The 27,880-nt window shown below is 56.6% G+C and overlaps 1 protein-coding gene across 3 annotated transcripts in view; it reads left to right on the top strand.

Annotated features, from left to right (window-relative positions):
• Positions 1–26,084, top strand: part of KCNT1 (potassium sodium-activated channel subfamily T member 1) — a 78,397-nt gene extending 52,313 nt beyond the window's left edge. For 2 of the 3 annotated variants that reach the window (XM_039379358.1, XM_039379399.1), the window contains exons 3-32: positions 5,057–5,136; positions 6,258–6,357; positions 7,513–7,569; positions 7,916–7,964; positions 8,143–8,202; positions 9,036–9,110; positions 9,454–9,537; positions 9,979–10,073; positions 10,890–11,070; positions 11,166–11,330; positions 11,421–11,557; positions 11,786–11,849; positions 12,267–12,375; positions 12,552–12,660; positions 13,536–13,685; positions 13,845–14,083; positions 15,492–15,708; positions 16,777–16,859; positions 16,894–17,068; positions 17,270–17,341; positions 17,637–17,771; positions 18,004–18,115; positions 18,396–18,497; positions 18,617–18,700; positions 19,061–19,189; positions 19,517–19,537; positions 20,422–20,725; positions 22,492–22,554; positions 25,059–25,143; positions 25,608–26,084. In XM_039379358.1, coding sequence (XP_039235292.1) covers positions 5,057–5,136; positions 6,258–6,357; positions 7,513–7,569; positions 7,916–7,964; positions 8,143–8,202; positions 9,036–9,110; positions 9,454–9,537; positions 9,979–10,073; positions 10,890–11,070; positions 11,166–11,330; positions 11,421–11,557; positions 11,786–11,849; positions 12,267–12,375; positions 12,552–12,660; positions 13,536–13,685; positions 13,845–14,083; positions 15,492–15,708; positions 16,777–16,859; positions 16,894–17,068; positions 17,270–17,341; positions 17,637–17,771; positions 18,004–18,115; positions 18,396–18,497; positions 18,617–18,700; positions 19,061–19,189; positions 19,517–19,537; positions 20,422–20,725; positions 22,492–22,554; positions 25,059–25,143; positions 25,608–25,728 — 3,457 coding nt within the window. In that variant the 3' untranslated portion in view covers positions 25,729–26,084. The remainder of the gene's footprint in view (positions 1–5,056; positions 5,137–6,257; positions 6,358–7,512; positions 7,570–7,915; positions 7,965–8,142; positions 8,203–9,035; positions 9,111–9,453; positions 9,538–9,978; positions 10,074–10,889; positions 11,071–11,165; positions 11,331–11,420; positions 11,558–11,785; positions 11,850–12,266; positions 12,376–12,551; positions 12,661–13,535; positions 13,686–13,844; positions 14,084–15,491; positions 15,709–16,776; positions 16,860–16,893; positions 17,069–17,269; positions 17,342–17,636; positions 17,772–18,003; positions 18,116–18,395; positions 18,498–18,616; positions 18,701–19,060; positions 19,190–19,516; positions 19,538–20,421; positions 20,726–22,491; positions 22,555–25,058; positions 25,144–25,607) is intronic. The other variant, XM_039379431.1, reaches the window with a different exon arrangement.
• Positions 26,085–27,880: the final 1,796 nt, after the last annotated feature.

The following is a 27,880-nucleotide window of genomic DNA, read 5'->3' as shown; positions in this document are numbered from 1 at the left end:
CAGCCTTCCTCCTTTGAGTAATTGTTCAATTACTGCTTATGGAGCGTGGGGGCAGCTTGTTCCCTGTCTCTCCCCTTGGCAGGCAGCCAGGTTGTCTGTGTGCACACAGCCTGTACAGTTATTCCCACTTTCCATCTCCAAACCCTGTGCCGGGAGCAGCTCGTCGTGCTGGCGAGCCGGGAGCTCGGGTGGGAAGGGCTGGAGCTGCCCCCCCATCCTCTGCATGCCCTGGGATGGGCAGAGGGTGGCAAACACGGATCACAGAGGGGGTCAGTGTGCAAAGCTCAGTGTGGCATCTGTCTCACTGTAATTTCTGTACCCAAACATCTGTTAGCAGCAAGAAAACAGTGGGGAAAAAAGGAAAGAGCATCCCCAGGGGAATCAGGAGGGCTGGAGGTGCAGGAGATGTGCCTGGGTGGTCAGTGTGGTTGCCATCAGCAGGTACCTGAGCCTCGGGCTGGCTGGTTTGGTGGTTTGGGAAGGATTTGGGAAGGACTTGGCCTCAGCTCAGGTTCCCCTGGTGCCCGTGGGGCCCTGTTGGCACCAGATGCTCCGGAGGCTGAGCAGGACCGGAGGCAGCCTGGCCATGGCATGGTGCCCTCACAGCATCCTCGTGCCTTTTGCACAGGAGCCTCTGCTGCTCCTCGTGCCACAGGATGATGGAAGAGGAAACGCTGCAGCCCTGAGCTTCCAGCCCTGCTCCTCACCTTCCTCTGCCCCGAGCTGTGCCTGGCACAGTCTCTGGGGAGCCCCCCTGGGCCAGCAGCACAGTTCCCTAATTCCAGACTTGGCCACAGCAATGTTTCTGCTGTATTTGATCCAGGTGGATTTGCGCAGAGGATGCAGAGCTGTCCTATAGGCTGAGCCAGAGCAGGGGCTCACTTGGGACTGCACTGCCTTGGCAGAGTATTGCAGAGATTTCTAGGATTTTGCTGGTTGGTTTGTTTATTCTTTTAATCCCCCAAGAAATCTCTGAAGAGTCTCATTTGCATCCTGCTACAGGATGGGGGAAATTTCTTGAGAAATTTCCTGGGACAAGAAATTGTCCCAGGTTGGATGAGGTTTGGAGCAACCTAATCTAGTGGAAGGTGTCCCTGCCCATGGCAGGTGGTTGGAATGGGATGAGCTTTAAGGTCCCTTCCAACTCAAACCATTCTAGGATTCTGTTGGAAACAGCATTTCCCACCCAGCTGAAGTGTGAGGACAAGAAGCAAAAAACTAAGATTTTTTCTTTCCTGTCAAGGGGAATATTTATTTGAAGCCACGTTTCTCATGGCAAGAGGTGTCTTATAAAACACAGCAAAAACAACGTGGGGCACCCAAGTCCTTCAGAAAGGGGCAGTGTGGCTTGGGGCAGGTGCTGGGGCAGAGCTGGCAGTTCCTTCCCTTGACTGGCTGGTGGATTTTGGAGCTGGATTTTGGACTGGGAGGGAGAGATGTCTCAGCTTTCAGGCCAAGCCCAGCAGTTGCCACATGCCGTGGGGATCGGAGAGAGCTGCCTGTGCCCGACTGCCCATGTAAGTGCCCTGGGAATGCAGATTTTGGGGGGGCATCTCCACCCACCCCTGTCCCTGCTGCACTGCCCACATGGGGGGCTGCAGCTGGGCTGCTGTTTTTTGTATTTCCCTCTTTTTTAAGAGAACTGTGTTTGTCCCAGCTCCCTGGGGAGGGTACAGGTGCAGAGCCAGGGCTGTGCTCCTCAGTGTCTATTTTAATGCCAGTGGGGTGGGATGTGCTCGTCCTGGTCTTTCATCCTGCACTTTTCCGAACAAACTATTGTGTCTTTTTTGGGAACTCATCATCTTACAACAAATTGCCTCTAATCTTAGATTAATAAAGTACAGTAAATAACGGAGTGAGGAGAATGAACTCGCTCAGGCATTATGAAGTGCATAATAGCAGTAATTACACTTCCAAGCACAGGGTTTATAGCTAAACTTGTGCTGGGATCGTTATCCACACGGCCCCAGGGGGGTTCAGGGGGGGGAGAGAGGGGGGCAGAGGTGTGCTGTGCTGCCTCTCCCTGCCTGCAGAGTGGATCACTGCTGGTGACCCTTGGAGCTGGCTGGGCTGGGCTGGCACCACCCTGCCTGGGCAGAGGGAGGGATGCTCGCAGTGGGAAGGATGTTTGGCTGGAGGGAGGGATGTTTGACTGGCAGGAGGGATGCTTGGCCAGTGGGAAGGATGGTCCTGGTGGGATGCTTGGCCAGTGGGAAGGATGGTCTCAGTGGGAGGGATACTTGGGCAGTGGGGAGGTTGCTCCCAGTGGGGAAGTCGCTCCCAGTGGGAAGGATGCTTGACTGGCAGCAGGGGTGCTTGGCCAGTGGGATGGATGCTGGGGCAGTGGGAAGGATGCTCCCAGTGGGGGGGTGCCCAGCCATGGCAGCAGGGAGGGGGCAACTTGAACAGACCATCCTGTCTGAGCTGCAGGGAAGGCAGAGCCCTCACGGTATGTTTTGGGGTGGCAACGCAGTCAGAGTTTCGCTTGATTTTTTATTTCAAGTTAATTCTTGACAGTGAAATTAAAGGGTACGTTTTACATGATATCACCTCCTTCCCTCAGCTGGGAAGGGAGTAGGAGCTTTGATATTCTTGGATGGTGCAGCTGCCTGGTGAAAGCCATCCCTCACTCTGCCCTGGGCCAGTGGGGTGTTGGCTGCAGAGCAGGTGCCAGTGCCGGAGTGGGACCCCCATACAGCTCCAGGGGCTCAGCCCAGCTCACAGGGAGGGCAGATTATCTGCACAGGAACATGTTCTTTCTACATTCTTTTATTGCCTTATTCTTTTTCAGTGATAAACACCCCTTTCCCTCCCCTTCCTGAGACCTACTTGAGTTGCTTTCCCAGTGTTCTCCCTCCTGCAGCCATGAGGATGGATGAATACATGGGCTACTTTGTCTTGAAAAGTTAGATCTAATCATTTAGTTCTTTTATCCACCAGCAATTATATCCATCATCTCGAGGTGGGCTGCAGAGCTATAGATCAGTGAACCATCTGGCTGGAGACAGAGATTTATATTGCTGTTTGTTTCTTTGATACAGAGACGAATGTCTGGGAGAGGAATCGTGCTCCCTGAAGTCTCCGTCTCCTCAAGGCGCTTAATCCTGAGGGACTCTGATGAATGGGGTGCTCAGCGCTCTTGTCCAAGCTGAAAGCCAGTTCCCAGCATTTCCTGGGCATTTTTAATATGGAGAAGGAGCAATTAGCTTGTGTGCAGTGTTGTGAGCAGTCGTGGCAGATGATTTATACCCTGGCACTGAAAAATTATTTGCCGAGCCTGGCTTTGGAAACGATTAATTTTGACGTGTTAGAGCCGGGTTTCTGAAGGTCTGCCTTAAAGCTCTTTGCTCCTGAGGCATCGTGCTGGAGAGCCAGGGCCCGTAAATTCTCCTGCTCTCTCCCTGCAGTGGGGTCTGTCCTTGCCCACCCACCTCCTTGTTCCCTTCTCATGGTGAACAAACACCAGGTTCGGTGGAAAACCCCTCTGACCACCCTCCTGCCTCTCGGGCTGCCTGGTGTGGGGCCCAGGGTGAGGGGGCTCATAAACCCCCTTCCTAATTTGCCTCCCAACCAGCTGGGTGTTAATGCTCAGTGAATATTTGTTTATCCCTCTGTGTCAGAGTGAGGAGCAGCTGCTTCCCAATAAATCCCGACCCGGTGGCCGTGCCAGGGACACGCTTGGCCGGAGCTGGCACCACGTGTGCCCCGACAGAATAACCTGGGCAGTTTAATGACTGCCACAGGGAACTTGCTCACCCTGATCTGTGCCTTGCCTGGGAGATAGGCCTGATTAATGAGGTCTTGATGAGCTCTTCCGTGGAGTTAAAAAATGAGTAATAACAGTAGCACTTACTTAAGGGACTTGTTGAATACAGTGAACGGGGGAAGAGGCTAATTCATGGCACTTAACTCCATTATGGGCTGAACTAATAATGAGCAGACTTTGTCTTGCTCAGTCTGAAGCTGAGCAGGAGGAACTGATCCTGTTTTGCTGGCACTTGGCAGGACCAGTGTGATTTATAACCTGCCCGGGGTCACCAGTGGGTTTGCAAAGGGCTGCAGGTGTTTATAAAGTACCAGGGGAGGTGACGACAGATGAGCTGAGCTGGGGCTGGTTTTGCCCACACACCCTTCATCTGGGTGGGCTTGATCCCAGCCCCTGCTGACATCCATGGGGAGGAACCTCCAGCCTTGGTGAGGTTTTCTCCCATCCACCTGGAATGCAGGACTGGTGGGAGGGCTGTGGGTGGGGGTCAGGGGTGGAGGCAGGAGAAGCCGATGAAGGGACACTGCCCGTGGTGGTCACAGCAGTGGATGGGACATTTTTGGATTCGCCAGAAATGTGGCTCCTCACTGCTGGTTCCTGTGAAGTGCCCTGGCAGGTGACTCTTGTCCCAGTGCCTCGTCCCTGTGCCACGAGTCACCAGTGGCTCCAGATGCCAAGTGATGTTTGGAGTTGATTGTCAGCTCCTGGGTTTTTCTGGAATGACCAAATGTGGTATCTTAGCAACAAAGGGAAATTTTCTCCTTTCAGAGCTGAATTGATTTTTAACAGCTTTGATGCTGAATGTTTTTCCTACCCAGGCAGAGCCAGGGCAGTACTGGGGACGTTTCCCTTGCCAGCCCCTGCTCTGCTGCAGCTGTGGGGGTTGGAGCTGCTAGGGGAAGCTGCTAGGGGAAGCTGCTAGGGGAAGCTGCTCCAAGGCCACTACTTCTCTGAGAAGTTTTGGACACTGTAAAGTGTGTGTGGAAGGAGAAGTTTGTAGGTCTGATGTCAGCTGGTTGTGTGGGAATGAAAGCAAAGCCCTCAGCCCGAAGCAGACCTGGCCCTGTGGGTCAAACCTGCTGCTTTGACAGTCATTGATGTATTGCATATTGGTGGTACTGGTGGTACTGGTGGTTCGGTACTGTGGGAGCAGCTGGGAGCCTGGGGCTGAGTCCAGGGTTGTCTGTGGGCTGTAAAGGTGGTCCCTCAGCTGGGATGGGGGGACAGGGCTCCTGGGGGCTGCTGTTCTGCCACCCCACTGACGGGCTCCTCCGGGCGCTCTCCCCGCAGGGTGCAGGTCGAGTTCTACGTGAATGAAAACACCTTCAAGGAGCGGCTGAAGCTCTTCTTCATCAAAAACCAGCGATCCAGTGAGTGCTCTGTGCATGGAGTGTGTGTGTTCTGGGGGAAACCAAACCCTGCCCGAGCCAGTCCTGTGGGATGAGAAGCCATTGCCATCTGCTGGTGGCCGTGTCCCCGTTGTGTCCCCAGCCCGGGGCTGCTGCTGCCTCTTGGCCTTTCTGTTGGGTGTTGGCCAACTTGGTTTGGGGGTCGTGGTTGCACGAGGAGGATGGGATGCCTCCTGCCACCTTTGCTCCCTGGGAACAGCCTCAGCACAGGAATCAGCCGGACAAACTGGTTGGGAGCAGGGTGGGTGCCCGGAGCTGCCTGTGGATATCAGAGAGCAAAGGTCCCCATCAGGGAGTGAGTGTCCCCATGTGCTTCCCTGAGGCCGTGGGGACAACCAGGGCAGGCCGTGAGCTACCCACTCCTGCTCCAGCCACCCGGATTAGCCTCCACTTGACTAATGGTGTTTTTATTTTCTTTCTCCGAGATATCATTAGCTGTCTGGAGGGAGCCTGCTCGTTAATTTAGAAATTCACATTTTCTTTTTTTCTCCCTGCATCCTGTTGTCTTGTTAAAAAGCTGGAGCCCAGCACAACAGGGTGCCCACGGGGAAGTTTTTAATGAAAATGTGATGAATTTCTCACTTGTAATTTGAGTAACGACCCGATGAACTGGCTGGGGAGGGAGAGTGGATAAAGCAGCAGTTTTTGCTCTCTGTCCCTGCTCCTCCAAGCTGGTTGCAGCGTGGTGAGCTCTGGTCTGGTGCTTTTTAATGGATGCCTGCTAATGAGGGGGGCACACTCCAGCAGCTCCTCATTCGTCTCTCACATCTATTGGGGTCAGCGAGGAGCTGACTCATCGTTATTTATTTCTGTATTCGGCTCCTGTGTGTCTGGCACGGGGGAGGACACGAAGAGCCCTGGGCAAGGCATGACCAACACTCCTGTGCTGCCCTGGGGCTCCGAGGGGTCCTGTGGTGGGTGGGGCTGTGCAAAGCCTGTGGGAAGCTACAGGGGTGGTGCTGTGGGGGACTGCCCGGGGTGTGCATGGAGCACCCAGGATGCAGAGGGTGCCTGGGGTGCCCAGGGGGCTTGGGGTGCCCAGTAACGCTGCCTGCCCCATTCCATGCTCCCCTCCACCCCAGGCCTGAGGATCCGGCTCTTCAACTTCTCCCTGAAGCTGCTCACGTGCCTCCTGTACATCGTCCGTGTCCTGCTCGACAACCCCGAGGAGGGCATAGGCTGGTGAGTGCCCCTGGGCAGGCTGGGGGTGAGGGCAGTGGCAGCTGCTCACAGCAGGTGTGGAGATGGTTTTTCCTCGCTCCAGCTCTTTGAATTGGTGGTTTAGCCAATCTTCCCAGGCTGGAGGGCTTTGCTCCCTGCTCAAATCCCATGGATGGGTGTGTGGGCACTCACTAGCCCTGACCAGAGCACAGGGAGAGGATGGGGGAAGAATTCAGGTCACATTCATTTCCAAGTGCTGTCTGGCTTGGCCAGGGGGGCACCGTGGCCTTCAGACACAGGCAAGAGCTCACGACTCGAGTGCATCACCATGCAAATAGTTTCTGAACACTGATGCCCTTGAATACTTCTACATTAAATCCCATTTAAGCATTTGGGAGGGAAATACATTGTGCTGTTTAGGTCCTTGAGGTGACAGATGATTCCATACATCAGCTTTACTCCGGGTTTCAGTATAAGCCTATTTTTAATATGTCCTTGCTTTGTTTAGCTCACAAACTATTGTGCTTTTTTTTCCAAGAGCTTGGACAATTGGCAGTTTGATTTTCTCTGTGTAAAGGCTGCAGGCTACCAGTGCACCTGCACATTCCAAAAGTGCTTCCAAACCCGTGAGAACGAAGCAGGACACGGATGCTCATCCTTGAAAGGTTTAGTGCAGCTGCAGCTCAGGGAATTCCACTTTTCCTGAGGGTGTGTGACAGAATAAAGGCTGGCCAGCGGGAACACATCCCTCACAGCAAGGCAGGGAGAGCTTGGCTCAGTGCTGCTGCCTGGCAGGATGCTCTGCCTTGTCCCAGAAGCTGAAGCTCAGCAGCTTTTGCTAATTGTAACCTGGTAATTCCCAGTTCCCCGTGTTCCACGCTGTGCCAGGGAGTGCCGTACCTCAGGAATATTGGTGTTCCACAGCATCTCTGGTATGAGTTTAGCTACCTGAGGGGTTTTATTCTCCAGTAATAAGATGCTCAAGGCTGCCTGGGTGAGACAGACTCCTGTGGAAAGCCCTGGCTATGGGAATCAGTGTGTTTGGATCCATGGAAGTGTTGTCCTGATGCCTCCCCCAGCATCAGCACCCAGCGATGAGGGCACCACGTGGGCCTGGGGGGGGTCTATCCCAACATCCCTGTTCCTGACTGCTTTTCCTTGCTCTTTCTCTCCTAGCTGGGAATGTGAAAAGCAGAATTACACAGCATTTAACCAGTCCACAAACATAAACTGGTGAGTCAGAGCTGCTCCAGTGCTGGGGTCTGGCCCTGCCAGGGTGTGGGAATGCAGGGATGGAGGTGGCTGCTGCTGGCAGCTGCCTGTGGCCATTTCTTGGTTGTGGGGCTGCTCAAGGGATGTGGAGCATCATGCCAGAATCAAATCCATGGACAAAAGCCTGTGGCTGCACCCTTGGGAATGCCTTATTCCCAGTGCAGAGGCTGCTTGAGCAAACTGGGCAGTAGGGAGCACCAGTACCTGTGCTGGTCCTGCACCAGTGCCCTTGGGTTTGCATTCAGTGGGGGGTAACGACACTGGTGGCTGAGCTACAGCTTAGATCCCTTTGGGATTTTCTTTGCAGGTCACACATCTTCTGGGTGGACAGAAAAACACCGCTGTGGGCTGTGCAGGTGAGCACCCAGCCCTTGGCATGGCTGGGGGGGAGCACAGAGGAGCTGGGCTTGGAGCTCTGCCCCACCTGTGATACCCAGGGGCTCCCCTTGGCACGGGGAAGGGGGGATCTGTGAGCTCTGATGGACTGACAGAGCCCGGAGAGAGCCCCCAGAGCCTTTCCCTGTGTCCCTGCAGGTCAGCATCGCTCTCATCAGCTTTCTGGAGACCATGCTGCTCATCTATCTCAGCTACAAGGTGAGTGCCCAGGGAGGCAGGGGGTAGTGATGCACAGCCTGGCTCTGCCCCCCTGGCATGAATTCATTTCTCCTGTTTTGAGCTGCCTGAAGCTGGAGTGTCCCAGGAGGATGTTTGTCTCGGCGCTGTCTCAGCGCTGGCTCCGCCTGTTTTCCTTTCTCATTCCCCCTCGGGCTCCTGGATAAGTGTTGTGCAGAGCAGAATATCTTCCTTTTCTGCTTTCCCTTAAATTCAGACCTGTTTTACACGTGTTTTTAAGGGAGGTCAGACTGACACACACCGAGATTCCTAAGGCTGAGGAGCTCGAGCTGAACTCAGCAGCGTGACTCCTGCCTGTGCTGAGCTCTGCTGCCTCCGTGGGCACTGCTCCAAGCCAGACAGGGAGAGGAACAAGCTGACTCCTTTGGACCAAAGCCCCTTAAAAAAGCCAAAAAAAAGTGACCTTAACAAATGGCATCTTCTCAGGGACCCGGGGAGAGTTGGCAGAAGAGACTCAGACCCTGCGTCACCCCCCTGGTTTGAGTGCCAGTGATTTGTAACAGGCACTCTCACTCTCCTTCCTTGCATGAAGCGTTGTTGTCCCCCAGCAACAGTGAAAGAGAGAGGGATGTGGTGGCTGTGGAGAGGACTGGAGGGTTTGGGAATGTTTCCTGACCTCAGTGTGCCTGCCACCACCACTGCATCTCTCCCGCAGGCAAACCAGAGCATCTTCCTGGTTCCTGAAGCATATTTCCCTCATCTATAGCAGGGTCTGTGGCAGAGAGGGAGCGTTTTAATTGTCCTTTGGGAAGGTTTTAAGCTTGTTTAATTCTTATTTGTTTCTAATTCCTCAGGGGAACATCTGGGAGCAGATTTTTCGCATTTCCTTCATCCTTGAGATGATCAACACGGTGCCGTTTATTATCACGGTGAGTGTTTCCCGGTGACATTTGAGAGCAGCTCTAAGTAGAGTTAAAGTGCTGTAGTTCTGGAGGTGAAATAAAGAAAAATGGATGTCTGGCCAAGTAGCATTTAAAGCTGCCAGGAAGTTTTTCCTTCAATATTTTACAATATAATGACTTTCTCTGGAGCCTTATCCCAAAATCCATTCTCCCTTTTCAGCTACTCTGGTGCAGCCAGGGGAGCAGGGCTGTGTTTGGCCTCTGCTCAGCTTGGAGATGGATCCTTCCAGAAGGGGCTTGAATTGGCTGTTTATAGCTTTATTTTTTTAAAGAGCATGGATTTTTCTGCAAACAACTCTTGCTTTTGTAGATATTCTGGCCTCCTCTGCGGAATTTGTTCATTCCCGTGTTTCTGAACTGCTGGCTGGCCAAGTACGCCCTGGAGAACATGATTGTGAGTGACCCCTTTTGTCCAGCTCCTCAGGGATGTGGAGGGCAGTGGGATTGGAAGGGGAGCTCTTGGATACCCCCAGCTCTGGGGAGGTTTCAGTGCTCAGTGTGTGCAGCTGTGCTGGGCTGGTGAGAGGTGAGGCTTTGCCAGCTGGGAATGCCAGGCTGTGACCTGCTGCGGAGGAGCAGCAGGAGCTGCATGTTGACAGGGATGGCCAGGGATGAGGTATTTCAGCCATTCCCACGTGCCCACTCGAGCTGCCTCTCCGGGCAGCAGATCCCAGACCTGCTCATGGGAATGTGCATCCCTTTCCAAGGGCCAAATACTGGCCTGACCTTCATCTGGGGGGGCACTGCTGGAGCCAACAAGAGAACAGCTGGCACTTGGAGGAGTTTGTACCTCCAGCCTCTCTGAGCCAGGGTCAGCCCTCTCCTCTCTCCCCAGAACGACCTGCACCGAGCCATCCAAAGGACCCAGTCCGCGATGTTTAACCAGGTGCTCATTCTGATCTGCACCCTCCTGTGTCTCGTTTTCACGGGGTGAGTGTTGCTCTTCATTTCACTGAATCCCCTTCCTCATCCAGGGAGACCAGCTGTGCCCATCCCGGGGTGATGGCAGGGCTGACCCCTCCCTGCCTTGCTTCGCTCCCAGCGCCCTGAACACTGGGAGGGAGGTTCTAAACCAAACTAATTATCCTCCCTAAGTCTATGGTTTAAACAGAAACTTTTCAGCAGGCGTGTGTGAGGATGTGTTCTCAGAGGGTGATAGGAGTTTCAGAGCAGGGACAGCAGCTTCCCACAGGGACGTGGGCTCTGATGTGTGACGGCTCATTGACCAGAACCCATCACACTCGCTGGCTCTCACCACGCTCTTCCTCCCCCCCCAGCTCTGTGTAATAGGCCACTGGGGCTCCTGTTAATTAACTGGGCCTTTTACCCTGTGCTTCCAACAACAAGGCCATTCCTTTGGGGTGGGGGGTGCAGTGCTCATCACTGGCTACTTAGCTCTAAATTAGGCTTTGAATCTTCCCCTGGCTCCCTTGGCTTGGATTTGAGGCATATTACACCATTAAGTTGCTAAACGGAGAGGAAATGAAGCTTTCAGGCTCATGAGGTTTTGGCAATAAAGATGGTGCTCTGATGTGGGTGACTAATGCCATCTCGGAGCTCAGCAGTGCCCCTGGCCCGTGGCATCTCCTGCTGCTGGGGCCATGGATGTGTTTCTTGGTGAGGCTACAATTCTGGTCCAGCAAGACTGAGGTGACACTTGTGTTTAGCAGGATGACTTGGAGCTGCAGGTTTGTTGGGGTTGTGCTGCCCTGTCTCCTGGGCTGTGATGGGGCTTTCTCCCTGCAGGACCTGTGGCATCCAGCATTTAGAAAGAGCGGGTGAGAAGCTCTCCCTCTTCAAGTCCTTCTATTTCTGCATCGTCACCTTTTCCACCGTGGGCTACGGAGATGTGACACCAAAGATCTGGCCTTCCCAGCTCCTCGTCGTCATCATGATCTGCGTCGCCCTGGTCGTGCTGCCGCTCCAGGTTAGACCTGCGTGGCTGAGAAGGGACAGGCACGCAGAGCCTGCCCCGGGGCAGCCCTGCCGACGGGGACATCAGCTCTCTGCCTCCGCTTGCAGTTCGAGGAGCTCGTCTACCTGTGGATGGAGCGGCAGAAGTCGGGCGGCAACTACAGCCGGCACCGCGCCCAGACGGAGAAACACGTCGTGCTCTGTGTCAGCTCCCTCAAGATCGATCTCCTCATGGACTTCCTCAATGAGTTCTATGCCCACCCACGCCTGCAGGTGAGGACCAGGCGTGCTGTCCCACGGTGCTGGGCTCGCGGCCTCTCTGGGCTGGGGGCCCATTGACCCACACCGGCCTCTCTCTTCCAGGATTACTACGTGGTGATCCTTTGCCCAACAGAGATGGACATCCAGGTGCGGCGGGTCCTGCAGATCCCTCTGTGGTCGCAGCGAGTGATCTACCTCCAGGGCTCTGCACTGAAGGACCAGGACCTCATGAGAGCCAAGTGAGCAGCCCTGCACACCCCCGGCGAGGCCGGTCCTGCCACGCTGTTGAGCTGCCTGCAGGTCCTGGCACCCCAGAGGAGGGTCCCCAGTGAGGTCACCCCAGATGTGCAATGAGGGTGTCCCTTCTCTGGGGGCTGGGAGGGGGCTGGCAGCGCCCTGGCTGGTACAGGCAGTGCCCAGCTTTGTGGGCCAACGCAGTTCATGGGGTCACTGCTGTCTCTTTGCAGGATGGACAATGGAGAAGCCTGTTTCATCCTCAGCAGCCGGAACGAGGTGGACCGGACCGCGGCGGTGAGCCCGGACAGGGGATGGCACAGTCTGAGACAGTTCGTGTCCCAGGCAGTGGGGACTGGGGTGATGGGTGCATCTCACCTCTACCCAGCACAGGAGGGTACTGGAAGGCAGCTGGGACAAGAGGATGGGGTTGAGTGCCATGGAGAGCCTCGGGGATGGCACAGGGATGGCACAGGGACATGCAGCAGTACAGTGGTGGCTGACCCCCTGTGGGCTCACCTTTCTTCTGCTGTCCTGGTTTCCCATCAATGCTGGGTTTTGGGGCACAGTTATCCCCTGTTAGCAGTGGGTGCTGGAGGAGCCCTTACTGTACTTCTCCAGGGTGGTGGGTATTTTGCAATTCATCAGGTGTAGAAGCATCAGGGAGAATAAACCATCAGCCAAGTAGCTCTTGTTGCTCTTCTCCTTGGCCAGGACCACCAGACCATCCTGAGGGCCTGGGCTGTCAAAGACTTCGCTCCAAACTGTCCCCTCTATGTTCAGATCTTAAAGCCAGAAAACAAATTTCATGTCAAGTTTGCAGGTGAGTTGGAGGGGCTGTGCCCCAGCTGGTGATCAGCTGAAAGCCCTCCTGGATTGGCAGGAGGAGGAAACACCCCGTCCCCAACACCACCCCAAAATTACCACATCCCCAGGCACTGCCAGCCAGGGAAACCATCCGTCCCCCTCCCTGCTGTGACAGTCCCCTCTGCCTTTCAGATCACGTTGTCTGTGAAGAGGAGTGCAAATACGCCATGCTGGCACTGAACTGCGTCTGCCCTGCCACCTCCACCCTCATCACGCTGCTGGTGCACACCTCCCGTGGCCAGTGAGTGCTGCCCCTGCCCTCCCCTCTCCACCCCTCGCCTCCCCTGCTCCTGCCTGAGCATGGAGGGACGGCAACACCGAGGTCTCTGAGCCCAAGGGGACGAGATGGGGGTCTGGGGTGTGTTTGGGGTAGCACAGTGGGGTCTGGGACCCCCATCCAGGTCAGGAGCAAAAGCCATATTGTAGGGGAACCATCCCAGTGCAGATGGGCTGGGCAATGCCACCTTTCCAGAGACTGGAAAAAAAAAAATCTTTATGCTGGCACAGTCCCAGTGGCAGGAAGGTGAATTCACAGCCTGAGCATACTCAGACCCTGCAGGCTTTTTGGTGGGTGTATATCCAGCATGACTGGAAGGAGCTCTGCCAGCCTGGTAGAGCAGTGGTGTGCGTGTCCTGCGCTCCTTGGCCAGTCAGAAATGTCTGAAGTTTGGGTAAAGTACCATCAAAACAGTTATGAAACATCCTTGCCAGATGACTCTCACCCCATGCTCGGAGCTGTTTGCCAACTCGGGCTCTGAACCCTCCCTCTGCACTCTGCAGGGGCCCTCGTTAAATAAAAAGGCACTTAAAACCCGGGATGGAAACGAGCTTGTCCTCAGCAAACGCCGACAGCTCATGGTGATGTGTTGCTGTCATCTCACCACTGTCATCTCACCACTGTCATCTCACCGCTGTTGGGCTCGGTGGCAGCTTCAGAGATTATTAGTGCTCCTTTCCTGTGGCTCTGCCCCGGGATCTGGCTGGTGTGCCAGGGGTGTCCTGCCCTGGCCGGTGTGCTGGGGTCTGTGCCAACACCGGGGTGTCCTGACCTGGCACTGTGGGATGTCCCATCCCAGCACCAAGGGATCCATCCCAGCACTGCTGCTGTCGTTGCAGGGAGGGCCAGGAGTCCCCGGAGCAGTGGCAGCGGATGTACGGGCGCTGCTCGGGCAATGAGGTCTATCACATCCGCATGGGAGACAGCAAGTTCTTCATGGAGTACGAGGGGAAGAGCTTCACCTACGCCGCCTTCCACGCGCACAAGAAGTGAGGGCGGGGGGGCAACGGGCAGGGGTGGGCAGGAGATACCTGCCAGTCTGCATCCCTGGGGGTCAGGAGGGCGCTGCGGGGTCCCTTGTGCAGGGACAAAGCCCCGGAGGGGGTTTCTCTCCAGCTGTGAATTCCCACCTCGTGCTCCCGGCGCAGGTACGGCGTGTGCCTGATCGGCATCCGGAGGGAGGAGAACAAGAGCATCCTGCTGAACCCCGGCCCCCGGCACATCATGGCAGCGTCCGACACCTGCTTCTACATCAACATCACCAAGGAGGAGAACTCTGCCTTCATCTTCAAGCAGGAGGAGAAGCAGAAGAAGAAGGGCTTTGCGGGGAGGGGCAGCTACGACGGCCCGTCCCGCCTGCCCGTGCACAGCATCATCGCCAGCATGGGTGAGCCGGGGGCTCGTGGGCAGGGGGGAGCAGGAGCCTGCACACACCCCTCCATTGCCCTCCTCAAGTTTGGGTTCGTTTCCTCTCCCAGGTTTGGTTTTGTTTTGCTTCTTGCACGCTCCTTGCCCTCTCCCCCACCAGTGCCAAAAACCCCTTTGCACCCCCCGTCCCAGTCACCTCACCAGTACAGCACACACATCTCCTGGCACCCTGGGTGTCCTCAGCGAGCTCAGATATCATTATTAAACCTCACGATGTCTGTTATCATTAAGGGTGTTTGCATAAACCCCCCCAAGCCTGGATTTAGCCCCCAATTATTTCCAGGGCTGGAGGAAGAAATGCCGCTGGCCACGTCCTAAATCACGTTTATGATTCCCAACGCCAGGAAAGCGCCGTTTGCTCTGCGGCGAGCGGTGCATTTGTGCAGATGAGGAATACCATGAGTCATTACTTCCCGCTTGTATCTGGGGAGAGTGGGTTTTGGGGAGGCTGCGCCACACGAGCGCATTATATTCCAGGCAAATAATTTATGTGTTTGTACTCCTGAGCAGCAATTTGCATAGATTATCCCCCAGCAAGGCGCAGAGAGCTCTGCTGAGCACTTTTGTCACTGTTCCCGTCAAACACGGCTCCTTCACAGAGGGACCTTTGGCAAAGGGTGAAGGAAGGGGCAGAAATGATGGGAGTGCCAGCAGGGCAGTGGTGTCTGGCAAGGCCAGTGCCTGGGCTCTGCTTGGTGGGATGTGTAGTTGTGGCACTTGGGGCTGCGGTTTAGTGGTGACCTTGGCAGTGCTGGGGGAATGGTTGGAATCAGTGAGCTTAGAGGACTTTTTCAGCCTTAACAATTCTGTGTTTGTAAGACCTGGAGCTGATCAGGAGGGGTGCAGGAGGTGGATGAGGGAATTGCTGCCTGCCTGCCTCTCCCTGGGGGCTTGAGGACCACCGGGGTGACGAGGTGTCCATGGGGAGGGCAGTGTCCCAGTGAGGGGCAGACATGGTTCCTAAACTGGCTGTTGCCAACCTGGTTGGTGTCTCCCAGAGCCTACAGGGAGCTGCAGGCAGGGGTTAGGCTGGAGGGTTTTCATCTCACAGATATATCACAATGATAAAAACCATCACAGAGCCAGGTTTTGCTGTTCAGTGAGCAGCAGGTGGGCAAATGTTTTAGCTGGCAACAGAGACAGGGACAGTCCGTGGGCCGGCTGAGCTGTGCCCCCGGGGAGATGCTCCACACAGCAGTGCCCAGGTGGAGGTCACTGGTGGGGGCTTTCCCTGCACTCCCCACGCCCGTGGATGGCTGAGCATCACTTGGGCTGTCCCTCATCTCTGTGCAGGGCTCCAGGGTGCTCCCTCAGCTCTCTGCACCTCCTTAGAGTGTTTGCCGTGCTTCCCTCCCCGCCACGTCCAGGTACAGTGGCCATGGACCTGCAGAACACGGAATGTCGCCCTGCCAACAGCAGCAAACTGGCTCTGCCGGCCGAGAATGGCTCCGGGAACCGCCGGCCCAGCATCGCCCCCGTCCTGGAGCTGGCAGACTCCTCATCCCTGCTGCCCTGCGACCTGCTCAGCGACCAGTCCGAGGACGAGATGACACAGTCGGACGAGGAGGGGTCGGCAGTTGTGGAGTGAGTCACTCTCTGTTCCTTGAGCCCTTTCAGCCGGTTCATTCTGGTTGGATCCTCTTTGTTCTGGTTGGATCCAGTTCATTCTGGTTGGATCCAATTCATTCTGGTTGGATCCTCTTTGTTCTAGTTGGATCCGGTTCTCTCTGGTTCATTCCAGTTTCAGAGAGACTGGGACCGTGGTACTCTCAGTGGTGCCCGAGGGATGCTCAGGCTCAGCCCCTCTCAGTTTTTCCATGACCACATGAACAGCTGTGCCATGGACAGTCCCCATGGCCATGAGCCTTTTGGGCTGCTTTGGAGAATTCTCTGGGAATCAGCAGAGTTGCCCCAAGGCAGATGCTGCTGGGGATGGGCAGATTGTTCCATCACTCCTCTCACCTCCTCCATTCACCAGTGATGTGAAAAGGGTCCTGTTCTCCATCGCACATAAATAAAAAACACAAAACAGATATTCACCACAGCTTTTAAGGTGTTTGTTAGTTTGTGACAGCCAGGGAAGGACTTACCTTACTGCTTTCCTGTCTGGACGGTGTCACAGCCGTGAGGGGAGTTCCTGAATATCCACGAACCCTCACAAATTGGTATGGAATTCACATCCACTTTTAGCTGCTCTTTAAATGAAAATTTCTGCCTTTGATTCTATCAAAAGTACAAATGTTGATTTTTTTAAAATACCTGTTCACCAAAGCAAACTCTACAAATGGACCATGAAGTTTTTTGCTTCTTTATTTGGCTCAGCACTGTCCTCTCCTGGCCCTCACTGCCCTGTCTCCCTCCAGTGGTCCTGTCTGCTGCCTTCTCTACTTGTGCTGGGAACATAGAATGTGGGGCTTTAGCCCTGCATCTTTACAAGCTCATGGCTCTTTGCATAGCAAAAAACATTCCTAAATATTTGTATATTTGGGAAAATTTCCAGCTGCTGCAGGAGACTTTTGCAGAGCATTTGCCACCGATGTGCTTGAATCCTGGGCTGCTGCTGTTAAATGGTTTTTTTCCCAGCATCTGAGTTTTGGATATATGGACACTCTCCCCGTGCCCTCACACTGCTGGGTTTTCTCTCTGCTGCAGGTATGTGAAGGGTTACCCCCCAAACTCCCCCTACATTGGGAGCTGCCTTTTGCCTGAGAAATGGGGCTGCCTGAGGCTGGCCACCTGCTGAGTCCCCCCTGCTGCCTCCCACCCCACAGGGCTGCAAGCACAACAGCTTTGAGGATGCCAAAGCCTACGGGTTCAAGAACAAACTGATCATCGTTTCGGCAGAGACGGCGGGGAACGGGCTGTACAACTTCATCGTGCCCCTCCGGGCCTACTATCGGTCCCGCAAAGAGCTGAACCCCATCGTACTGCTGCTGGACAACAAGCAAGTACTTTTCCACGGATGTTTTCCATCGCACTGAGCCCTCCCTGTGTTCTTGTGGGCGTCTCATGCTGTGGGATGGGAGTGTGGGGCAACGGCGGTGCCACCCTCGGGTGTCTCGGCTGATGTTGGCCCTGGGGTTTGTGTCTGTCTTTGCCCCACGGGCTTGCTGAACCGCCTTGCTCTCTGTCGCTCTCCCTCCAGGCCTGAGCACCACTTTCTGGAAGCCATTTGTTGTTTCCCCATGGTTTACTACATGGAGGGCACCATCGACAAGTAGGTGTTTCCGTGCGTGGCTGTCGTGACTTACGGTGCTGCCTGAATGCGTTGGATTTATCCCAGCCCAGACTTTTGGGTCACCCCATGAGAAGCCCCAGGGTTGGCACCGGTAGAGCTGAGCCCACCCTTGGCTTCTCGGGGTGCCAGCCCCTCCCTGGTAGATGGAAGCAGGTGAAGAGCTGGTGGTGGGGAGCAGGCTGGGCTGGCTGGAGCGCTGCGTGCCGCAGCGTGCTGCTTCCCTGTGTCCTTCCCAAGGGCTCACCCTGCGCTCTTCTCTTTGGGAACTGCCCAGCCTGGACAGCTTGCTGCAGTGCGGCATCATCTACGCCGACAACTTGGTGGTGGTGGACAAGGAGAGCACCATGAGCGCTGAGGAGGACTACATGGCAGATGCAAAGACCATTGTCAACGTCCAGACCATGTTCAGGTGAGGGATGACCACTGACCACCGCTGGGGACAAGCCCGGGAAGGGTGTTGGTGGCCGGGGAGGTGGCTGTGGGCAGTGGGACACACCTGTGGTTGAGGAAACAGCTCCTAATCAGCTGTTTCTGTCCTCAAACAGGCACAGGGGTGGTTTTGGTCCTCCTCAGGCTATAAGTGCAGGGAATGATCTCACCTCTGAGTGAGCTGCAGGACAACAGGTCTCTTTCCATTGCAGGCTCTTCCCCAGCCTCAGCATTATCACGGAGCTGACCCACCCCTCCAACATGAGGTTCATGCAGTTCAGAGCAAAGGACAGCTACTCTCTTGCCCTTTCCAAACTAGAAAAGGTAAGAGAATGTTGTCCCCTGCACGGGGACCTGGGAAGTCACTGCTGGCAGTGACTGCATTTGAGCTCCCTAAAGTCCTGTGCTCTTGCCACATCCAGAAAACTCAGTCCTGTCTCACACATTTCCATGGAGAAAAAACCCTCTTTCCCCCAGTGCAAGGCTGCTGCCCTGGTTCCCTCCTGTCACACCCACCAGAAACACTACACTGGTGTCCTCCCCATTTCCATGAACCCTCTAGTTTCTGTGCAACCCGTGCTCTCATCTCTCCTTCCTCTTCCAGAGAGAGAGAGAGAACGGCTCCAACCTGGCCTTCATGTTCCGGCTGCCCTTCGCAGCCGGGAGGGTCTTCAGCATCAGCATGTTGGACACGCTGCTCTACCAGGTGAGAGCCAGGTGGGCTCTGGGTGATGCACCCCTGCAGCTCTGGCCACCCCTTTCCACCTCCCAATGAATAACTGAGCAAACCTTTTCCCTGGTTTCCCACCCAAATGTCTCCCCCAGTCGTTCGTGAAGGATTACATGATCACCATCACCCGGTTGCTGCTGGGCCTCGACACCACGCCGGGCTCTGGATACCTCTGTGCTGTAAGTGCCAAATCCCTTTGGGTTGTAACCACCAGGCCAGGTCTTTGTGGATCTGGTGGGTTCCATCACCCTGCACATGTGGGTGGGAGGTTCCCCTATTCCGGGGAGTCAGGGGGAGCAGCACTGCCAAGTCATTGTGCCCCTCCATCGTGGGGAACCTCGGCACTACCAAAAGCCTCAGAGCTGCCGAGGACCACAGCCCCTGTTCTGAAGGCTGAGGTCAGAAGTTGCTCCTGGTCTTCTCGTGGAGTCCAGCTTGCCTTTGGGATTGTCGTGGATGAGCCGGGGTGAAGCTCAGGAGCAGCCCGAGGTGTTCCTCAGTGTGTTCTCTGTGGTTCATGTTTGTCCCCTGTTGCTCAGATGAAGATCACCGAGGATGACCTGTGGATCCGGACGTACGGCCGCCTCTTCCAGAAGCTCTGCTCCTCCAGTGCGGAGATTCCCATCGGGATTTACAGGACGGAGTCGCACATGTTCGCCACCTCCGAGGTACGGGCGCGGTGGTGGCACATGCCAGGAAGGGGCTCCTGGTGGGATCCGTGAGGTCCCTCAGACCTGGTTTCAGCAGTGGTGGGAGGACGAGGGGAGGGGCAGCTCTGCCTTCCCTTCACGAGCAGCCCCATGGCGGTTTTGGGGGTGGTGTCCTGGATAAGCTGGGTCGGTGTCAGTGCCCATCTCTCCGGGCAGCGCGGGCAGGGAGGGATGTCCTTGGCAGAGCTCTGCCGTGCCACTGGGCATCCAGGAAGCAGGGGGGCACAGCAGGGCTGTCCCTTTGCCAGGCTGACTCTGCTTTCCCTTCCTTCCCCCCTGTTGCAGCCCCACGACATCAGAGCGCAGGTGAGTGCCGCTCACATCCCGCCGCGGGCACTCGGGTGCTGTGGGGCACTGCCCTGGTGTCAGTGCTGCCCTCTGGTCCCCCCTAACCAGGGGCTGATCCATGGGCAAATGCTGTCCTAGCTCTGGCCACCAAGAGCCACCACGTGCCTTGTGCCGGCTGTCAGCCCCGGCACGGCACTGCCCGTCCCCATGGCAGGGCAACGCTGGCTGAGCCTCACTCAGCACTCTGGGAAAAGTCCTCAGTGCCCTGACATGTAATTAACTGGGATAAGGAGCAAGGAAGTGAGCCAGGATCCCTCTTAAACACTGTCATTTTGCAGCTTTGTAGAAAGCAGCGACAGGGAGCCGAAAGTTGACATTTAATTAAACGCAGCCCAACTCTTTGAGAGGCCTTGAAGGGCTTTATTAATAAATTCCTGCTCACCAGTGGGATTGCTGGGTTGGAGATGTGGCAGCATTGCTGCTGTAAGAGGAAAGACAGGCAGATGAGGGCATGGCTGTGTCTCAGGCAGATATCACAGAGGTAATTGTGGAGCACTCAACAGTGCTTGTCCCAGAGAAGCTGTGGCTGCCCCACCCCTGGAAGTGTTCAGGTCCAGGTTGGACAGGGCTTGAAGCAACCTGGTCTATGGAAGGTGTCCCTGCCCATGGCAGGGTGTGGAACTGGATGATCTTTAAGGTCTCTTCCAACCCAAACCATTCCATCATTCTGTGAAATCTGCCAGCCAGGTAGTTTTTGCAGCACAGAGGTGAAGTGCCAGTAGAAGGGGGGGCTCAGAGGAAGGATCCCGTCCCACAGGGGGAGGGGGGGGAGGTCCCACCCCACCAGCCACAGGCCAAGCCATTCTTGGCTCCCCCACCCCCGTGACCTGCCGGGCTTCCAGTCACAGATCTCAATCAATGTTGAGGACTGCGAGGACACCAAGGACATCAAGGAGCACTGGGGGATCAAGACGAGCCACCACAGGAACTCGTGCTCCAGCGACCAGTCGGAGCATCCCCTGCTGAGGCGCAAGAGCATGCAGTGGGCCCGGCGGCTGAGCAGGAAGGGCAACAAGCACTCCAGCAAGACGGCCGAGTGGATCAGCCAGCAGCGCCTGAGCCTGTACCGGCGCTCCGAGCGCCAGGAGCTGTCCGAGCTCGTCAAGAACCGTATGAAGCACCTGGGCCTGCCCACCACCGGGTACGGTAAGTGCCGCCCGGCCGCGCTGCTCTGCGGTGCTGCGTCCCGTCCCGCCCGCGGGCTCCTCAGGTAACCCCCAAGCCGAGCCTAACCCGCGCCAAGCCTAACCCCCAAGCTGAGCCTAACCCCAAGCTGAGCCTAACTCCAAGCTGAGCCTAACTCCAAGCTGAGCCTAACCCCGCACCAAGCCTAACCCCATGCCAAGCCTAAACCTGAGCTTAGCCCTGCACCAAGCCTGTCCCCGCAGGCGCTCCTGGGCCTGCTCCAAGCAGCGCCTCATTCCCCAGCTTGCTTGTGCTTGTGCGGCGTTCCAGGCTGGGGTCCCGCCACGCAGACCCCCCTGCCCTGCCACCCCCCCCCCTCTGGGCTCTGGGATGGCTCCAGGCAGGAGCTGGCAGTGGCAGTGGCGCCCGCCCTCCTGCCCGCAGCAGGACCCGGTGCTCCCGCGCAGCCTCGGGGGGCGATGCCCCGCTTGCCCCCCACTTTCTGGTGGTTCAGGACACACCGACCCCAGGTCAGCAAAGCCCTTGTGCCCGAGAGAGCCCCTGTAGTGTGGCAGGGAGAGGTGAAACCCCATCAGCTGGCGCAGACCCCGGTTGTTGTAGACACTTGAATCCGTCATAAACTCTTCCGTGGAAAACCTTTCGGTAGCTGCAGGGCTGAGTTGCTTCATGGCGTGTGACACCGGTGTCTGGCTGTGACAGTGCTCAGGGTCCCTCTGTGCAGCTGCATTTCTCGTGAAGCTTCTGACCTGCCCGTCGGTGCTGCCGTCTGTGTCCCCCGGACGACTCCCCACCCCTTGGTTATGACAAAGTCTGTAGCCCACAGCTCCCTTGGTTTGTTTGCTTTGGGTTTGGTTTTGGTCTTTTTTTTTCCCTTTCTTTCTTTGAAGCCATCCTGTGCTGCTGCTTGTTTGCTCCATCCTCCGAGAGAGTCCGTCCACCCCGCGCCGGTCCCTTCCCGCACTCAGGCTGGCACTGAGCCCCAGCTGGGATGGGAGCTGGGTTTGGGACGTTTGGGGAGTGGGATCCCTCTTTTCCCATCTTGGCTTTAGGCACATGAAAGAGGAGGAGAGTATGTAAAGTGCAGTGCAGGGGGGGGTTGGAGTGGAGGGCCCAGGGGCTGGCTGTGGGTGTCACCAGCCTTCCCAGGGAGGGAGGCAGGAGACCCAGCTTGAGGTGGGATGGAGGGAGCACAGGGAATGCCAGGCAAGGGCTTGCAGTGGTGTATCCCTCTCTCCTTTTTTCCCTACGTTCCTGGTCCCTGAAGTTTCTGCTGTAGTTTCGGGGGGGCTGCCTGGCCTTGGTGAGGCTTCCCAGGGGCCACCCCACCATCAGCCCCACTGGGGTGCTCAGGGCACATCCTGGGGTTAGATCAGAGTTGGCATCCTTGTCCTGGAAAATTTCAGTGGAAGCAAACTGGGGGATCTCTGGCAGGAGAAGAGGCAGTGGGAGGGTGCAGGACCCACATCCCATCGGGTGGGACAGGACCAGGGCACTGGGGCACCCTCAGCTCCCTGGCCCCTGTGGCACCTCTGCACCCAGCGGTGCTGGGGCTGTCTGTGTGTTGTCCCCACGTGTCACTGTCAGTGTCTGGCCACCCGTGGTGTTTTGGAAGCACACGTTGCTCTGCCTTCTGCCCCTCTCCTTTTTCTTTTGCTCATGTTATCACTGCAGCGCAGGAGCTTGTCTCTGATATTGCCGAACCATGGCTTGCTGACCTCTCTCTCTCTCTCTGTTTATGTCTGTGCCTTTCCCTGTATGTTCTGTAGAGGATGTAGCAAATTTAACAGCCAGTGATGTGATGAATCGGGTAAACCTGGGATATTTGCAAGGTAATTCCCTTTCCCTGGGAGTCCCGCGTGACTCATGGCGTGCAGCGTACAACAAGATCATGCCAGCTAAGCCCAAACCTCACCCTTGCCAGTTTTCACCTTAGATCCCTGAGCTTTTCAGCACTAATTTGTTGGGTGGCATTGGAAATCAAAGGACTGGCCTGTAGTGGTGGTGCAAACTCAGGGCTTCGCTAAATCAGGGAGACAGAAACCTCAGGGACCCTTTTCTAGTTGAATTCCTACAGGGAAATCACAGCCCTCGCTGTCTCTAACAGAACCCTCCCCCCATGGCTCTGCAAGGTGGCTTTGGGCTGTGAAGCCAGTGGCAGTTTGAGGAGGGGACAAGCACAGCAGAGCTGCCTGCGCATGTCATGATGAGCTGCTGGAGCTCCTGCACCTTGGTGCATGTGGGTCAGCCCCAGGGGCAAGGCACCCCTTCAAAATCCCTTTGCACCCCTCGGTTTGCCCCCCTGGACCCCTCTCCAGCATTGGCAGGCCCTGTTTTCTGACTGGGCTCAGCACGAGGTGCCACCGGTGCTGCAGCTGCTCTGGGCACCTCGTTGGGGTCTGCAGGAGCTGAGGGGTGTTTGCATTATTTTCATCTTTACACCACAGTGTGACATGCCCTGGAGAGGCCCCTTTTTGCTGCAGCAGCCCTGAGCTTAGCAATAGTCTGACCCAGCTGTATTTTTGGCTTCACTGGGCCACGCTTAAGGTGAAACGTTGGCATTTTCCTGTAAAGTGTGTCCTTCATCAGAGAGGCAGCCCCAGCTGGGGCTCATGGAAGCCCCACTCCAGCAGAGTATATTGCCCTGGGCGCTGGGGTGATGGAGCAATATACTTGGTGTGCTCAGAGTGCCTGGCTTGGCTGCATGGGGGTCAGGAAAAGGTGCTTCCATGGAGCAGGGAAACCTGCCGCGAGCCAGGGCCCTCCCCACCTCCTGTCATGTCAAACCCCGTGTCTGCCGTGGGGTCCCAGGGTCTGTGTGCCCCCCTTGCCCCAGCATTGCCACCCCTGTCCCTGTCTCGCTGTCAGGCTGGGCACTGGGATGGCCAAGTTCCAGGGACTGGGGCCGGACACCCCGGCACAGGTCGGGGGTCCCACACAGCATCTCCCCAGCCAGCTACAGCACCTTCTGTGGCCTCAGAGGTGCCAGGGATGTGTCTGAGGAGCAAAATGAGGGTCTGGTGTCCCCCTGCAGGCACTGTTGCGTGTGGTACCTGCCTGAGGTGCCCCGGGGTTCATCTGGACACATCCTGGCAAAGGCAGCTCAGGAGGAACCTGTTTGCACCCCTGTGCTGGGTGGCTGTGGAGGCTGGAGCTGCTGTGGCTCATCCCAGAGCTGGAGAAAAGCCCCACTTCAAAGGTTTCATCCCAGTGCTGGGGCTGAAGAGCAGCTGGGCCACCCCCCCATGCCAGGGTGATGGGGCACCACTGGCACTGCTGTGGCAGGAGACTCCGGCTGTGCCCACCACGGGGCAGGGCAGCCTTTGACAGAGGGACCCCCCACCCCAGGCAGGGGCACAGCAGGGATGGGGTGGTGGGAGCAGCAGGACAGGGAGCCGGGAGCAGCCCCCCCAGCCCGAAGCTGATGCCGATCCCAGATCCTGGTCCTGCTGCCCCCAAACTGAGCTCCATTTTCTGGGATCATCAAACACCAAGGCCTTTCCAAAAGAGGCATCCCAGTGACAAGCCTTGCAGTGAGCTGGTGTCCCGCCGTGCTCCTCACGCTGCCCCGGCGTCCATCTGTCCGTCCCCTCTCCATCCTGTCCATCCACGCCCATCACCCCGTCTGGAAACCGTGTTCTCTGTCGCAGCTTCCCCCCCCTCCTGGCCGCCCGCAGCCTCGCACCCCCATCCATTTCACCATGATCTTGTTCTTGGCTATTTCGGGAAGCGCAGGGGCCCCGCCTGGCATCGTGGATGTCCGTGGGTGCAGCTCTTGGTGGCCCCGAGCCCCGGGAGGTCACTGTGGTTCAGAGCCATCCCCAAATGGCATCGACGGCTCTGAAACTCCACGGGGGCAATTTCCCTTGGGCAGGGGAAAGAAGCAATCCTGTTGCTGGATTGATGCTAAATTGAGTAATTGAAGAAGGGAGAGAGGTGGGCAGAGTGTTTTTGTGGCCCCGGGGGGGTTTGGCTGCCCTGACGCAGTCTCGGACTTGTGCTGTACCTAACGCAGCAGGACTAACCTGTTCCCTCTTTTGCACTGAACCAAGGTAAGACATCTCACTTTATTCTGGGGGGGAGTGGGGACTTTGAAGAGTTACATCTGTCAGTCCCCTGGGCCGTGTTGTGGCGGGGGAGAGGCTGGGGAGGTGTGAGGGAGGTGGCAGTGGCATTCTTGGTGCTCTCCCGCTGGCAATGCCATTGCCCACGGCTTTCCCAGTGAAGGGACCCCTTTGCTGGGGGAGCAAGGGCCAGGACAGTGTCTGTCAGCATGTCTGTTGGGGTGTCTGTCAGGGTGTCCCTCCCTCACCAGCCCTTTCCCCTCCTCTCACAGATGAGATGAACGACCACCAGAACACCCTGTCCTACGTCCTGATCAACCCTCCCCCGGACACGCGGCTGGAGCTCAACGACATCGTGTAGGTGTTGCCCCCACCCACCTGTGGGCTCCCTGTGCCCCCAGACTAACCACAGTGCCCTGGGGTAACCCCCACTGCGTTGCTTTCCATGATTTCTCATAAATACCTGCAGGTTTTGGCTCCTTCCCAGGCCATTCCCCCTCCCAGTGTTCCAGTGCCCAAACCGCTCCAGTCCCAGCAACGTGGAGCTTTTCCTTTGGCTTTTGCCACCAGGCAGCTCCAGGAGGAACACCTCCTGTTATTTATTGTGTTGCTTTATGGCATTTATTTTAACAGCTATTACTATTTAACACCTATTATTTTAACAGCTGCTGTGCTCTGCAAGCAACAGCTCCCAGCACGGCACCGTGGGGCACGTCCCGGCCTCAGGGCTGGGCCAGACCCCAATTCCGGGGTCACACAGCTCCCTCCTGGTACTGGGGAGCTGGGGGGTCCCAGAGGTGTAACCAAGCTGTGCCCTGCAGGTACCTGATCCGCTCTGACCCGCTGGCCCACGTGGCCAACGATGGCCACAGCCGCAAGAGCAGCTGCAGCAACAAGCTGGGCTCCAGCAACCCTGAAACGCGCGACGAGACCCAGCTGTGAGCGGCCCCCCCGCGCCCAGAGCCCCTGCCAGGGCCGCAGGGCTCCGGGACAGGCGGCGGAGAAGAGGATGGGGCAGCCGGGGGGGCTGGAGGAAGGCCATGCCCAGCCTGGCTCTGCGCCGTGGGAGGGACGCCCGGAGCCCCGGGAGGGGCAGGACAGCCGGACAGACCCACGGCTGGACAGAGCCACAACCGGACAGACCTATGGCCGGACAGACCTATGGCCGGACAGACCCATGGCCGGACAGACCCATGGCCGGACAGACCCCCAACCGGTGGCAACGCCCCGTGGATTTTAACTTTTTATACCGATACCGCAACTAGTGAGCGAGTCGGCGCGGGGGCCGGGGGGCCGGGGGGCCGGGGCCGAGCCCGGTGCCCCCGCGGAGCAGGGCTGGGTTTGGTGTCGCCCCACAAGGGCACGTTGGTTGCGTTGGGTGGGGCTGGTCAATGCGAGAGCAAAGCTGCACCGAAACCCTCCTCCTCCTTCCCCGGGTGTCCCCCCGGGTCCCCAAAGTTGTGCTCTTTCACCCAGCTCGTGTTCGTTGCCCTCCGCTGGGTTTCTGTGCCGGGTGTCCACGCGAGGAGCGCTCAGAGCTGTGCTGGGAAGGACCCGGGGGTGCCGTGGGATGGATGGGATGGGGCAGTGCAGCCCCCACCGGTGCCATGGCAGGGGCTGCTCTGCCTCCAGCACTTTGTGTCATCTCGCAAACCAAAACACGCCGAGCCCGGGTGACCAAAGCCGTGCCATCCCCACGGCGGTGCCTCCTGGCACACGTGCCCAGCCTGAGCCCTGGCTACAGGCACGGTGCCCCTGGGTTTGTGTCCCCTGTTGCTGCTGCTGCTGCCGGGGGGGATTTGGGGATCCTTGTCCTGGGGGTGGGATGGGGCAGAGTGCCCAGGCCCACACGTCACTGGCTGTGGTGGTTTGATGTCTCAGCTCAGCCCTTTCCCCTCCATCCAGGAGCAGTTTGGGCTCCAACCCTCCCATTTATCCCGGTCATGGCTTTTTGTCCTTCCCCTCCCTGAAGTCACAGATCAATAACACCACTAAGGCAGCGGGTTCTGCCTGTCCCCCCCTCCCCCCCATGACCCCCCAGCAGCTCCAGCCATCCCTGTTTGACTTTATCCCCCCATCCCTGTGGCTTTGCCTGCAGCAGAGGTGCATGAACGTCCAGCATCGCCCACCCGTGGGGACCCGGTGGCAGCGGAGGCACCAAATGTGTTTTCCATCTATTTTTGCACATGTGGAAAGGGTTTATTTGCCTGCCAAGCCACTGACCGAGGCAGGGTTAACTTTATATACTTTTGTGTTCGTATCTTCAAACTCCAACGTGGTTTTTTTTTTTTGTTTGTTTGTTTTTTAACAAGAAGCCTGGAAAGCACAACATGGCCGTGAAATCCCATCAGCATCCAGCTGAACGGTCTGTTGCCATTAACATCCACTGTTTGCTCCCCAGGACACCCCAACTGAATGTTTACAGGAAAAAAAAAAAAAACAAAAGAAGCCAAAACCTGCTTAAAATGACAGTTTTTAACAGTTGGGGGGAGATGCCCTGGGGCAGCCCCAGCCCACGGGGATGTGCTGCCCGTCCTGCCCGTGGTGCTGGGGGAGAACTGGGGATGCCCAGAGTAGGACCTGTGCCAAGGTAGGACGTTGAGAAGGTGTTGAGAGAGACCTGCCGTGCCTGGATGGGGGTTTGGGGGTCCGTTTTTTTATTATTTATTGTTGTTTTTTCCTGAAGTGCTGGTCAGGAGGCCCTGGGTGGTGGCACGTCCCGGGCTTGGAGAGGCACCACAGGGAAAAGCAGAGTCCAACCTTCCTGCTCCACTGAGCTCTGGGCACAAACAGAACTGTCTCTAGTGGTTTTTTAGGGGGGTTGTTTTATTGCCTTTTTTTTTCCTTTTTTTTTCAATTATTAATTTTGTATCTATTTGGTTAGGGCGGATTCCTGTTTTATTTATTTCTGCTCGTAACTTCACGTGCCAAATCTGTCACTTCAAATGGAGAAAAAAAAGGTAAAAAGTGGGAGGGGTTGAAGTACTAAAACACACGTTGGCTCTGTGTTAATGTAAAGCCTCAAGATGCTCAGATCACCCCAAAAATGCCTCGTTGAGCATTTATAGAATTAATTGCCTACATTTGAGGCAGA

This window comes from Pipra filicauda, unplaced genomic scaffold (assembly GCF_003945595.2).
Source record: "Pipra filicauda isolate LSUMZ 115617 unplaced genomic scaffold, ASM394559v2 scaffold100_size2392355_pilon, whole genome shotgun sequence".
NCBI lineage: Eukaryota > Metazoa > Chordata > Aves > Passeriformes > Pipridae > Pipra > Pipra filicauda.
This window is presented reverse-complemented; position numbering and strand designations above follow the sequence as displayed.